The 15023-nt window shown below is 42.0% G+C and overlaps 1 protein-coding gene across 4 annotated transcripts in view; it reads left to right on the top strand.

Annotated features, from left to right (window-relative positions):
• Window positions 1–15023, top strand: part of IKZF1 (IKAROS family zinc finger 1) — an 80099-nt gene that overhangs the window by 14355 nt on the left and 50721 nt on the right. For all 4 annotated transcript variants that reach the window (XM_006270569.4, XM_006270568.4, XM_006270566.4 and 1 more), the window contains exon 3: window positions 8630–8749. In XM_006270569.4, the coding sequence (XP_006270631.2) occupies window positions 8630–8749 (120 nt within the window). The remainder of the gene's footprint in view (window positions 1–8629; window positions 8750–15023) is intronic.

Raw genomic sequence — 15023 nt, 5'->3', positions numbered from 1 at the left:
AGCTAGAGTGGAAATCAAGATATAATTAATGATACCACTTCACGTAGAACCTCACAGTGCATAGATTTTTTTTCAAGGGACTTTTATAAATAAAGGAACCAAGGAAATAGATAAGTAATTTTGTATTATAGCTACTGTAGTATTTCTGTGGGGTATGGTCATAGGAACATGTATCTATCTCTTTTGGAAGCAAAAAGCTATTACCTGGCAGTTTCAGGATGAATAAAGTTTACTTAGATGAAACTATTATTTTAAGCAAAAATTGTTCACTAAATAAGTTTTGGATTTTTTTTCCTACTAAAACTGGAAGTAATAGGTGTTAAACATAAAGACTGGATTCCAGGTAGATGGTGAAAGCCCTAATACTGTGAATTTGATACTTTTTATTTAGTTTTATTCCATGGTGATCACACTATGGAAGAAGCATTACTTGACTGGGATCACCCTACAAAATGGAAAATGTATGCTTTTAAAATTCCCCTATGAATAACATGGTTAGGCTTTGGGATTCTTTAGGCCTTTGGTACCTAATGTTTCTCCCACAGGAAGTTCTATTATATATTGGCCTGTTGGTGAGACGGAAATACAGATTAACAACTAATAAGTACTTTGTTTAGTATGCTAGTGCTCCACCATTTGTCAAGAGGTTACATGTAGTTTGCCGCCTCCTTTTTTTGGCTTCCCAGTATGGGGAGAGCAGCAACGGCAAATGACTTTCAGTTATCAGTTTTAGTATTCTGTCTACAGCATGCCCCATTTGTTCACTGAGGCCTCCTTCCTGCAGCCACTGAAGCATGTGGTTCACTCAAATGGATGAGTCATGCAGTGCAGGATCAGGGCCTCCAGAACAGTTCAGTGGAAGCATAGCACATTCTTGAATGGTAGAGCTGGTCAGAGCATTCTTTCCTGAAAAAAAAAAAAATAGATTTGCTTCTTAGTTTTGGCAACATTTTGAGGTTTGCATAAAAAAACCTGAAAACCAAAAATGTTTTTGTTGTCAGTGTTTTAAGTAAAAACTTCAAATGTTTACAAGAGACTAAATGCTCCCCATAACAATTTCCCTTCTGACAAAAAAGCCACTTTCCTTTAACAAAAATGTAATTGGCACATACTTTTCAACCAGCTCTGCTATTAAGAAAGCTCTCTTCCCTATCACGGAAGACTTGTTGCATTTCCCTCAAGGTATTATCCTTTTTACATGATAACAGTATCTTAAACTTCAGTGTTTCCTTTATGTTGAAATCATTTAACGAAGATAAAGCAAACCCTCTCTGTAGTTTGTATTTCTGCTTAACAGGAAAAGAAGGAAAAGGGGGTTTAACCCCACATTTCCTATGGAGTCAAGATTCTTAAGATGTGACCAGGCTTTCCTGGCTCAGGGAGTCTGAAGTCAGGTGGGGCAGGATCTGTGTCATTCTCTTCCTCTGTGGCAGCACATACCTAAGCGGGTATTCACACCCAATTTCATAGACTTTAAATCAGGATGATCATGAGCTTCACACCTGCCATTACTTGCAGTGACTAGCCAGAGGTGACATCACTCACCCAAGTCATGCTTCCATGTATAGGAGCAGTATAGAAGGGCTGGCTCTCCATGGGGCTGGAAGCTGCCTTGTCTCATGGGAAAAGAGACCACAGTGCCTATTTTCTATTTAGCCTGCCTTCACTTGAGGGGAAGATTGGAGGGAAAGTCATGCTGTTTCTTCCAGATCTCCAAATGCTGAAGAATTTGTACTCCTTTAGTTCCCTTCCCACCATTCCTGCATGTTTGTGGTAATCAAGCTGGTGGAAGTAATATTCTTCTGGCGTGACAGAGGCTTCTCTTTTCTTAAAAAGCAGACCAAGGTGAATCTTAGATGTCACAAAACTGGCAGGCCAATATAATCTACTTATAGTAAATGCGCTTCCTGCTTTAACTTGCCAACAAATGCCTGCTGATATTTCAGTCTTCGACTTGGACAAGGGATTTGAACTAGAGGATCTCTTAGGGTTTTCTCCAGACTGATTTTTCTATGATTCTGTGACTGTGACTTTGGTGGGTTTGTAATGTGATCAGAAGGCCACTTGTAAAATTGCTCTAACTTGTGGTCTGAGTTGTGTGTGAACTCCGGAGGCAAAAAGCCCACTGGATTAAGCCCAGTAGGTATGTCCTACAGTCTAAGCATTTTGATGTGTAGAGTGACTGTGTATTTTTTTCCTTGAAAGCTGGCAAACTGCTGGCCAATGGGTGTGGCTGAGGGAAAGGAGTTATGGTTCTTGTGTTTCACTTTTCTCTGCCCCTTTTGGGCTGCTGGGAGTCTTCAGCTGTGTAATTGCAGGGGGAGGCTGCTCTATCTGTGTACACTGATGGCCTTGCTAGTACTCCTCTATTACATCTTATACTCGGAGCCAGCAGAAACACAGGGCTTTATTTGCGACTGCCCTTACCTCTGTACAACTATTTACATATGTGCACAGCAGGTGTCAGAGCCCTCTCAAACCAGAACAGAAGCATTTTGCATTCACTTGTTTTCTGAAGCTGTAACTGCATCAAGGCGTGGCTGCAGTGAATCAGGTCAGCATACATGAGGCCAGTCAGGCCCTCAATATTGACAAATGTTCCTGTTTCTTGGAATTCAGTCATCACTGGCTCCTAAAGGAACTGAAAGGCCATACAATAAGCTCAGAGTTCATGTTTTTTTCTTCTTGAAAGTGATATTTCATGAGGCAAGCAGTTGCAGTTCTGAAATGAAGACAGAGCTGACATATTTAACCAAACAGTATCTGGCTCCCATACAATAGAATCAGAAAACACAGATAGTATCTCACTTAACCAGCAGTATTTTTCCTGCTGTTTTATTTTTTCAGTTCTAGATGGGTCTAACAGTTGAGGAAGAGCAAAAAACCAGTGCAAGCGTTTCTTCCACTGTCACCCAGAGGGTCCTCCAGAAGAACTACTTTTTGTTATTCTTCACCTCAAGCAAGCCTAGGTGAAAAGAGGGAGAACAGTTTTGTTTCTGACACTCCCCTACTGTTCAGTGTTGACTTACCTTGGCTGGGCATTCAGCTTCAGTCAGGGAAATGATTCTCTTTTCAATACCTAGGAGTAACTGCATCAATGTGAAAGGCGTCACACTAGTGAAAAAAGTGATGTAAATGGAAGGAGAATTAGGTCTGTAGTCTTGGATCACAGGAGAATATCTCTTTTTACTTTTTACATGGCTTCATTAATGCCCGTGTAATTACCACTGAAAGTAACTCTAGGAGCACTTGGCCAATGTTATAGACAGATCACTATCTCTAAAAGGAACCATTCAGGGTTTATTTTTAAGAGCTCTGGGCTTCTCTCAAGCACCTTGCAAGCATGGACCTAAGAACATCAAAAGAGCTCCATGGAGGTGCCTGAGAAACTTTGTATTCATTGATCCCATGAGGAGTAGAGAGCCATCAGAGTTGAGCTCTTAAGTTCCACAGATCTTTTTTGGTTGCTGAACACTAGACATATCTACATAAGACGTTTACTGCGCATTAGCCTAATAACACTGCTCAGTAGCATGATGGTTAAAAACCAGGCTAATAGCCTACTGTGGAGTGTTATTAGGCTAATGTGCAGTAAATGTCACAAAATAACCATGCACCGGTGCTACTGCTCAGTAACTGCAGTTACTGTGCATTTAGTTAGTACTTTTAATAAGCAAGTACTAAACTAAATGCACAGTATCTAAGGTGCAGTAATGAACATGTAGATGTGCCCACTGTGGGTTACACAGGTACAGAGAAGTTGAGGGACTGATGATGCAAAATAAAAGGGTTAGGCCCTCCTGCCATATTTTTTACACGTGGATGGTGAGGTTTAGCCATCTAAGGCTATATTTATGAGCCTAACCGTGCTTTTGGTTGCCTAATTTTAGATGCCTAAATTTGAACCTTTTGGCTTAGGCAAATTACCCAGCATCAGTCAATGAGTCAGTAGCAGAGTCAAGAACAGAGGCCAGATTGTCCAGAAATCCCAGGCCTGTGCACTGAAGCTTTATGTCAGCAATGACAAACTTGCTGCATAGTTAAAGACTCAGAGGCTAGACTGCCGTGGTTGTATGTGTTTGTGTTTCACACAACTAAGTAGCGCAGTGCAGCAAATGTGTGGGATTTAGATGGCTTGGTGACATTTTAACAATTTTCCCCAGTACCAGCATCAGGCTTTACCTTTGCATACCTTCCACCAGTTATTATTCTGGACATGCCTGTTAGAAATTAAATGGAAAACTGTTTCTCCCCCTTTCCATTTTTAAATTCATCTGCAAGAAAATGTTAGTGCGAGATTGCATATCTGTAAGATTGCCATGCAGTCGTGAACTTATCAGGGTGTAACAATTTAGATGTAGTTAAGGCATGAAATATGAAATATCATGCTCTGGAATCCAAGAGAAAGAGCTCCAAAAACATATCCATTTTACATCTCCTATTTTTACCCTGTTTTTTTGGATACAAAGATTATGCTATCATGTTCAGCATGAAGAAATTCCAAGCTTCTTTGACAAGAATTATTAAAGCAAAGTTTGCAAAGTCAAGTTTCCTGACCTCCAGTCCCCCAAAACAGAGAAATACCCCAGACCTTCAGCTTCTACAAATTAAAACCACTGACTTAGATGGTGCAAACCAGTATACCCCAGTTGGGCATCTGGTGTACTTTTCAGTGAAGTTAAAGAAGCAGACACCTGCATGCATCTGGCCATACAAATTATTTACCATAAGATGTCAAAGTGTTTGGCCTATATTTATTCTTTCTGTATCCCAAAAAGATTATTGTAAAACAGGATGCCTAACTTTGGGGTAATAATATTCTGGTTTCATGCTTTTTATTTCTTATCTTGTGAATCCAACAGTTTATTTTTAATTGGTTTTTAGAAGCACATGGCCAGAGCTTTTTATGATAGCTTCTCTCCTAAATCTTACACTAACTTAGATTGCATAGAATATCCATCACTGGACGTTTTTAAGAACAGGCTTGAAAAGCACTTGGTTAGTTTAGACAGGGATAATCCTGCCTTGACCAGGGTTGGACTAGATGACCTCCTGGCATCTCTTCCACCTTGTTTCTATGATTCGTTGATTTGAACTGGTCCAGTTGAAATTCAATGTGGATCTTCCACTTAGAAATGGATTTTGATTTTCTTTTAAGCAGCCATATTAAGGCAAAGCTAAGATCAAGGAAATGGGTGCTGATTAGGAGCCACCCTTGCCAATCTGTTACATTTCTGTTTTGTAAAAAGCTCAAATGTTCCAGCTATGTCACCCCAGCCCCTGACTCTGCTGCAGAACAGACAGCTCATCTTAGCAAATCGTTACTTGCAGGAGAAAAAATTATTGATAATGCCTAAGTCCCTTACCTCCTGTTAAGCAGGGACTAAATGAAACAAAGGATCTATGTAGTTCATGGCAGAAACAGTTTTTCCATCTGCTTACTTTCTCCTTTCCCCTTTTGGATACTAAATTCTTGCTTCTACTCTTCTTTTCCTTGACCTACCTTCAGCTTTGTCTCTACAACTGGTGACTGTTATTTCTCTCTTTATGAACAATGCATAAGAATTAGAGATAGGAAAGGTCTATTAATTCTTCTAGTCTGTCCTCTGTCAGGGCAAGATTATATTTATCCTGAAGTCCTTTGGCCACCAGAGTTTAAAGTGATTCGTTTAACACTACTCCCACAACTTCCTTTAAGAGGCTGTTCCACAATCTCATAGGTGCATCACTAGTCCAAGTCCTCTTAATTTCACTCGTTTAAACCTAGGTACCTGCCTACAAACAGTCCAAAACCACTCTTTTGTTTCTACCTCATATTTACATACTTGTAGATGATCTTCATGAAAGCATCAATGTCCTTAGGGAAGAGAAAGAACAGTTAATTGAAAGCACATCCCCTGTGAAGGGAATACATTTATACATTTATGGCTGTACATTTTTGGCTATATATACATTTCTGGCCAAAGCATTCACAGGGATCTGACCCATTTACTGCTCTTGGTAGTCAGGGAGCCAGAAAGCCAAAAAGAAGTACCCATATTATAAAGGGTTTAATAGAACCTATACCACCAAACCCTTGATGGCGCAGTCCCCAGTCTCTCTTGGCTGTGGGAGCACACGCATGGCTATTCTTAGCCATGCAAGAAGCTGCAAAGCATTGGTTAAATGAGAGCAGCTCTGATCTGAGCAGACCTGTAAAAGGGCCAGAAGTAATAGGAATAGCTCAAAGGTTACATAAAGCCACCTTCCATCTGCCTTGCCTCTGAAGTCCATGCTCAGGCATCAGTCAGGGAAACAAAGGATGTGACTCTTTTGCCTTAGGCAAAAGGGTGACAGGAAGCAGTTTCATCATTTCCTATCTCTCTCTCTCTCCAACTCCGGGTATTCTGCAGCCTCCATCACCACAATATATCATTTAATCAAACTACACGTATTTTAATTTTCCCTCTTTTTAGGATTACATTACTGTAAACTAGGAATCGCATTACCTTATGCCAAGAAAGGAGCCACTGACTGTGCATCATGAGAGACAGTGTTAGCATTGGGGCTTCATGTCCTGTGACTTGTGGCATGGGGGTCACCATGGTGCAATGAATATCTCATATGCATGTAAATCAGGAGTGATTCCACTGAAGTCAGTGGCTGTGTCAGCATCAATAAGCACTGACCCCAGCCCAGGTTCTATCTCATTCTTTTATTGGTTGATCAGAGAGTGACATTTTAGGATTGTAGGATAGTATGGCTGGAAGGCACCTCACAAGGTCATTTTGTCCAGCCCCCTAGTCCAGGCAGGATCAGCCCAACTAAACTATCCCAGCCAAATAGCTGTCTAACCTGCTCTTTAAAAATTCCAAGGATGGAGATTCCACAGTTTCTCTAGGTAGTCTGTTTTAATCCTACTGGACTGAATTCCTCTCCGTTAACTCAGTTTGCTATAGTAATACAAGGCCTATCTTTGTCATATAACATTTAAAACCATTGTAAAGGGAACTCCGCAGAATAAAGAAAGCCAAAGGCCTAATCATCAGTGTTGTACTTACAGTGACTGAAAGCTGAAGCTGTAATTGCCATAAAAGGAGGGGAATTTATTTTTTTTTAAACATGTTGCATTTGCAAGTTGAAAGCATACTTTTTTAATTAAAAACTTACTGCAGAGTCTGATTTGTTTATACCACCAAAGCTTGTACACTGCCATGGAGTTTGTCCTTCTTTTCAAATCAGTGATCATAAAATACCTGAAGTGTCACAAAGCTGTGTTTCACTTGATCCTGGCAGCAGTGAAGATTCTGCAAAGCATTAAACAACTGAATTCAGTGGGAGCTGATGACGCAAAGAGTTTTGTATGTCCAATCTTCAAGCCTGTAGTAGATCTGTGGTTAAGAACAAAGCCATGTTGTGGACAAAAGTAGGTAGGGCCTTTTGAGCATTGAGACAATTTGTAAGTTTGACTTTGCTGTTAAACTAAGCTGTTAGCGCTGAAATAAAAATCTACTTATCTTTGTGTAGTGTCCATAGAAGCAAGGAAAGCTTTCACAAAAGCTATCACACAGTTGCCTTTACAGTCTGTAAGTACATGTGTTCTAGGGTTGGATCATTTGCATTTAGTAGCTGAAAAAAAGCATTTGTACTTGTCATAAATATCCAAGAAGGTGGGACCAACAACCCCAGAAGTCAGTTCCTGTGACTAGGGACAGACATTATACATAAACCGGTTTAAGTGATCAGAAGCTGGTTTAAACCTGTAACAGAACAGATCTTCAGTGCACATAAACCAGTTTGAAAATGGCTGAAACTGGTTTGAGATAAGCCTGGTTGAATGTAGTATCAAACTTAACTGATTTGGGTCACACCAGTTTATGCAATGTCTGTCCCCAGACCCCTTGCTGGTCTAAGATAAACCAGACTCCCTCAGCATCCTGGCATGCCTTCTGAGCTGGCCCCTACCCTGTAGGATCCCTGGCTGCAGCTCCCACAAGACTGCGGGCTGCTTTTCCCCACCCCTTACTAAGCAGGAATTCCCCCCTCCCTTCTGCCTTGCAGAGAGGTGTCTAGTGTATTATCCATGTTGGCAATAGTCCATGCTGAATCAAGTGGAATCAACAGGTAGCTGATAATGTCCCTCTGTTGTTTTCTTAATGGGGTGATAAACATTGTGTTATCAGTTCCCTGCTGGGCTAATCGGAGCATACTGCTGAGGCCTGGCCATGCCCCCTTCAGCTTAGTGCTGTGGAAGGAAGGGAGGGCTGTTCTAGTGCCTCCGGCTTCTAGCCTGAGCCACTACAGCCATGTGCTGGCATTTCTGGGATGTCTGTCTGGTTACAAAATTGATTTAGCCTAGCCAGGTTAGACTAACCTGCAAAGATTGAATCTATTCAGGCTCAGGCTTTTTAAATGTCTATCTCTAGCCTGTGTGTTCCCACTGAAGTTTAGGAAAGACATTTCTCAGTTCTGCACTCCTGTCCTGCTGTATTAATGCGGAGACTTCCTTGGACAGCAGGCTATGTTCTGGGGTAAGTTTTAGCCATGTGCAGTCATTGCAGTCTATTGATCAAACCTAGGTTTTATTTTGGCTGTGTTTTGCTGTTCTGGTTACGGGGCTGTATGCTTACATTATTTCCTTTATCACTAGGCAAGGAAAGTCCTCCTATAAGTGATGTCCCAGATGATGTAGATGAGCCTATGCCTGTACCTGAGGACCTTTCAACCAGTACCGGAGGACAGCAGAATTCTAAAAATGAAAGAGCTTTGGGTAAGATGGTTGGTCTGCTATGTTAAGAAATTATAGTACAGCGTGGTTTTAAACAAAGCTTTGTAGAGCAAACTGGTATATGAGAAAAGACTTTGGTCTCTTCATCCCATTCAGCAGAGTGAAGTCATTCAGCGCTTTCTTCCTCAGCTATGAGGAATGCAATCTGAAGGACAACACGACAAGTTCCTCCTAAAGAACTAGAGAAATGTTGCCACTTCTCTAGTTGCTAAAATATGATTGGTGGCATAAAAAGTCCCTAAAGGACCATTGGTTTATGAAACCCTTCTCATTCTGCTTTAGGAATTTGTTTTACTGTAAGTATTGGTAGTGTATGGTCCAGGGCAAAAGCAGCTTCACTTCAACTTTGTTAAGACTTCAATGAGCATTCAGGATTTTTTTTTGGTTCATTATCTTGGCTGTAAGGACCGTTGCTATCCACGTCTGTGGATTTCTTCAAAATTCTCATGCTAAAGCATAAATATTCCTTGTATGTTATAAATTCTTTTGTTGCTTATTACCTACCTTTGACCAGGCTGCTCTGTGTTCACTGACACCTGTTGTAAGAGTCCTTTTATTGAGGACACCCTGAAAATCACTTGAGTTTCTCTTAACTGTATAATCTTCACAGTGGCCAAGTTCATCAGCTCAAAGCTTATCGTAACCAGAATTGATCTGCAAAATGCTACTGATGTTTCTTAGATATAGTTGGTACTACACAATCCTATATCAAGCATGTGGACGAGCTGCAAGAATAGCACGTTTCCCAGAGATGTTAAGGAATTTCCTTCACTAGAGGCATTCCAGAGGAGGCTGAATAAGTACCTGTCTGGGATGGTTTAGGAAAAGCACATCCTGTATCTGTGCAGGGGAGTTATACTGGATGACTCTTGAGGTCCCTTCTACCCCTATGATGCTGTGATTGCTGAGTGACACATATACTTGTCCTGCTAGAGTAATCTCCATGAACCTGCCTGCAGTGCTGTTTGCCACCTGAATGGCATCTTCAAGGGGAAAGACATTTCCAGGGCTATAAAAACAGCATATCCTCTGTCTTCTAGAACTGGGGGCAGTGCCAGAAAAGATATAAATATCTCTTTGGGCAAGAAAAGGCAAAGAATATCATATTATCTTCTGTACGAGTCTGCCAGCATCCAGGTTTTAGCAGTGCTTATCATCTTTTCATTTCCATTTGTATCTGGATAAACAAAGCTACTGATATGGTAGCAGGAGGAGGAAGAATATAGTGCCTGAGTCCCTAGTGTGGCAAAGAATATACAAACAAAGAGTAAGAGTTCATTCCCTGAGGAGTTTCTAGGATATGGAGAGAATGATGGGAGGACGAAAGGAAACACAGGATGGTGAAATGGTTTGCCCAGTGTGATATAGCAGGGCTGTAGTGAGCCAGGAGCAGAAGAACATGGGTTTTGTCCTAATTACCCTAACAGTCTCTTTGGTGCCTTCCCTTTGTTGAACTCTTGATCCAGCATTACTGAAAGTGGGGGTGAATCATGAGGCTCCTAGAGGTATTTTAGCTCACCTGAAATAAATGTCCTAGCTTAAAAAGGATAGATGCACAGCTTTTTGGGTAAATTGGGCCTTCTCTTTGTTGAATGCTTGATCCAGGATTTAGAGGTCTGAACCTGAATTCCAAACAGTACCTCCAGACACCTATTGCTTCAAAATTGTTGGCCTTAAAACCCCACAATCCCCTAATCCTACAATTTATTCAGACCTGGCTTAACTTCCCTTCTGTGTTTCAATAACTAGTAAATGAAACACCCTGTATTGTGATAAGGTATTAATGTCATTTAACTGTTCACAGATTATCTGCACTGGTCCATGATGCGACTTATGTTTGCTGGTGATTCAACTGTCTCCTAGGCTTCGCTACCATCCTGAGGCAGCATTGAAAAGTAGTGTGCATCAATAGGGGATTTAAATAAAACAAAAAGTTTATGAAACCTCTAACCCCATCCTCAAGATGTTAGTTAAATTTATTCATCTGTTTGGCATTTCAGAGGTGAAAAGATTAGTGTACCTAAGTGACTTTAGATAAAATTAGAGGCCTTAGGTTTTCTTAGTGTCTCTGACATTTTTCTTTCCTGGGAAGTTCAACCTCATGTTGCAGACCCATGGGAAAGGACATTCTGAAGTTCTGTCCCGTAACGAGAAGTGCTTGCTGAGCTAAGTCACCAGTTCTTACTGTCTCCTGTACATGAGAGGTGGTGGGGAGAGACACAGCAGACTAACAGAAACAAGAGTCTTGTTGCCTGGGAAATGTCCAACATAATCTCCTTTGTTCTTTGGTGAATGCTGTGTGGGTGCTTTGGCCTGTAGATATGATATGAGATGATATGGTGCTGGCTGGTGCCAGCCTCTTTCAAGGAAGGGAAAATTCATCTGTTATAGTCCTGGATAATAATGACCAATACAGCATTCACCAGCCAAGATAATCACTAGTGAATGGTGATTTTGGAAGCCATGCTTAAAACCACTTGATGCATTGTGAGCTTCAGAATGTCTGGTCTCAGCTGTTCATGACAATCGGGCCCCTTTTAAGTTGTCTCCAGATGGATGCCTAAGAAACAGAGGCAACCAGAATCAGTATTGTTAGAATGAAAGGCAGCTTTGGAAAGTTGGTGAGCACCCATCTGCTATCCTAGAACAGAAGAGCACAGCCCCAATAAACTGTAGCCTGATCCCTCTAAACTATTTTACTCCCTTGATCAGCAGTTTGCCCACTCCTGGATCACCATGATGCTAAGCAGCTTCCTCTCTTTAACCTCTAGGTCTGCTGTTTTGTCTACCAAATCTCCTTCCTTCCTTCTCTCCTTCTCCACCCCAGGTTTCCTTCTCATGCTATATAGGCACCTGTGACTTTTTACTTTTTTAACTCTGCTCACCCAGAACCAGTAGTTCGAGTTCCTGAAACTTTTCTACTTGAAACCACTGGTGAGATCTTTAAATGTTTCCAAGGCCCAGATTTTTTTAAAGGTCAGTGAAGTTCCAGTGAAATCAGTGGGGAAGGTGCAGAGTTGAGCCATGGATGCTGTCTGGCCCTAGATGATTCAAGAGTATGAGTTGCGCTAAAATCCTATCCTGTGGTGGCATAAAAGTGAAGAGATTGCTCCCTTTTCCCATGCTGAACCCCCTCCACCCCCGCCATGGAAAAGCTGAGCTGGGATATTTGCCACCCATTCCCACTGCCACCATTCAGGGTTTGGAATAAACATTTAAATTACTTCTGTGAACAGTCAGTGTTGAACTGTGCTTAGCAAGCAGGTACAGGTTGAAGCTTTTTCTGCTCTGGAATTTGCCGTAACTTGAGCCATCTGTGGCCAGCCAGTGACTGAGGTGCACATCCCTGAGGTAGAGAGTGCAGGGGCTCTAGGTCCAGGTAGGACTTACCCTAATTTTAGCTGAGAATGAAGCTTCCCCCAGTGCAAGCTGCAGCTTCATTTGCTGACACTTGAGGTTTACGTGGGTGTGACTGCATATGAGTGGGTAGCCACAGATGGCTGAAATTAGAGGTAATGTCCAGGAGTAGACAAGCCCTCAAAAGGAGGTTGTGGGCCTAGGCATTGCTAATATTCTGCCACTGCAACTCTGTTCTAAAGGCAGGTGTCCCTAATGCTCACACACAGCAGTTGCTTTAAACTTGCAATTCGGAGTCTGAATGAGGGAAGCAGCACTGAAGAGAGTGAGCTCTGCACACAAAAGGCAAAAGCACCAGCTCAGCAGCTGGGGATGGCAATGAACTTGGAATTCCCAGACCACAAGGCGGTTCTTCCTCCCAAGAGGAAGTGGGGAAAACTCCTCTCCCATGGGCTGACAGCATGCTAACATGCCCAAGAATCACAGGCTGACAAGGTCACTGGAGGTCAAAGTTTTAATCCAAGGGATGACAGCTTCTATTGCAGTCAGGTCTTTCTGCTTACTTAAAAGAAAAAAAGCAGGAAAGTAAGAGCACTATCTCTCCTTTCCTCCTCTGCTGGTACTACCTCCCTCCTACACACTGAAGAACCTGCATAAAAAACCTGTTTTAGACCTGGTGTTGTCCAGACTCTGACACAGCCACAGCATCCTTCATTTCCAGCTGCTTTGGTGACTCAGAGGAGTCCATCAACATCTTGTTGGGACTGATGCATACAAGGATCATCATTCCTAGATTCCCCTGTATATTATTTCCTTAGCAGCTGGCAAATAGGCACTGAGATGCATCGGTGCCTCTGCTCTCTAAAATAGCCTTTTACCCGTAGCAGGGTAGAGGCAGAGCAAAAGGGAGGGAAGGCTGCTGAAGGAGGAGGGAGGAAAGCAGAAGGGGAAGTACCCCACCCCAGATTGCAACACTAAATTGCTGTTGGTCCAGACAGGTCCGTATTACTACATCCAACTAATTGCTATCTGGACAGTGGTGTGCAGGGCTTATTTAGAAGAGAAACAGAATGAATGTCTTTGTAGTCACTGGACCTGTTTCCTCCAGTTGGACTCTGGTAGTCATGAAGGGTGTGTGCTGTGTCTCTATATGGCATGTAACAATTTGGAGAAAATGGAAAGCCAGGGTGCACTTAAAGGAATTACTCACAAGGGCTGAACTCCCTCTCAGCAACACTAATGGCAGTGCTGAGAGGGGTCCATGAGACTCATGCCAAAAAATTCTAGACCAGCTCCATCAGAAATGCTTGGAGAAGACATAAAAGTTCATTATTTGGGATGTTCTATTAGACTTCATGAGATAATGGGATTCCTGCAGGGTCAACAGTCCAAATGAAGAAGCTTCTGAAGGGGTGGAAAAAATTATTACTGACAAGTTTTAGAAACTTTTAAAAATAGGGAAGTTGGGAATCTCCCCTCTGATACAGTCTAAAGCTCCTATTTCTGCCCCTAAAGAGTCATGAGATATTGGACCTTAAACCTGTCACTGGTAAAGGACTGATCATTGCCTGCCCTGGGACCTGGGCCAGTATAAATTTTGTGGGGAAATTCCACCTTTGAAGGGAAAGTAGGAAATATATATATTTTTTTCTGTAGAAGTTGTTCTCTCTCTTTTTAAAAAGAGGAGGGCTGTATGAAGGGGCTCAGGGATTTTGAATGTTAAAATAGAAATGACAGAAATAGTTTAGCAGGCAGAATGAAAGCGGCTGCAGTGAATGGTTCACGATGCATTTCGTGAATGCTCATTGTCATGTAGGTGTGTGCCTGTGAGGTACAGTGTGGACCTCCCTTGCAAAAATTCTGCTTGTCCAGTGGACAGGAGAAAGCAGTGTACTCAGATCTTTATCTGGATGACTTGAAGGCAGCATTAATGTGGTGGGAGATTGGTAAGCGGTTGGGGCTACTGGAGTATTGGGAAAGTGTGCCAGAGTGCCACAAAACAGCAAATACCTCAGTCAGCTACACCTGCCAAATATCAGAGGCCTCCTGCAGATAGTGGATAATGGATAATGCTTCCAGTCAAAGGTGCAAAACTAATTTCTTATGGAAAATGTGAGGTGTTTTGAACAAAGAGGTCACTGCCATGCTACTATAGCAAAATACTTTGTTAATATGGGGTGCTACACAAAGCAAATCCAGACCTTACTGCAAAACCAGTTGGGTCAAAAGGTGCTCTCTGATACAACTACAGTCTTCTGGACCTTGGGGGCCTCCTTGAAAACAGAATGTATCTTGAACATTACAATACTTCTGTAGTAACAAGTGTTTCATTCTACAGGCAGCTTTTTCACACTTCTCCATTTACTTGGAAGAGGCTGCCTTTCCCCAGAAGGTGACAACATGCAGTGGGACTGGTGGGGAAAGCATTCATTCTTATTTCCCCAAATTCTGAAATTCATACCATTTTAAGGAACACATGCTGGTTGCCAGAGCACTGCAGAGGGGAGTGCCGTTGCATGCTGGCAAATATTACTTACATACAGGAGAGGAGATACAAACTGTTAATCTCATTTCTTAATGGTGGAAAGCAAGCAAGCAGTGAGTTTTGGCTAAACTGGAGACAAGCAGTGTTTAGCTATGTGGCTTTTTAGTACGGATACTGAGCCTGCTGATCTAATCTGCAGTTAGAGGAAGTTGCCTTTATCTATGAAGCACATCTCTTTTGCTCAGATAAGCCCCATTCTAGCTGGGGAGTTAAAATTATCTAACAGGATCTCAGCCATGGCTGCAGTGTAGCTCAGACATGTAGGGCTGTAGCTGGAAGGGGGATAGCATAGACTGGAGAGGATTTTACTAATGCCAGTTTGCTAATCATTGAATTAATTTAGGAGAATGACTG

Source organism: Alligator mississippiensis, chromosome 5 (assembly GCF_030867095.1).
Source record: "Alligator mississippiensis isolate rAllMis1 chromosome 5, rAllMis1, whole genome shotgun sequence".
NCBI classification, from domain to species: Eukaryota; Metazoa; Chordata; order Crocodylia; family Alligatoridae; genus Alligator; species Alligator mississippiensis.
Note: the sequence above shows the minus strand (reverse complement) of the source record. Positions and strands in the feature narration are given on the sequence as shown.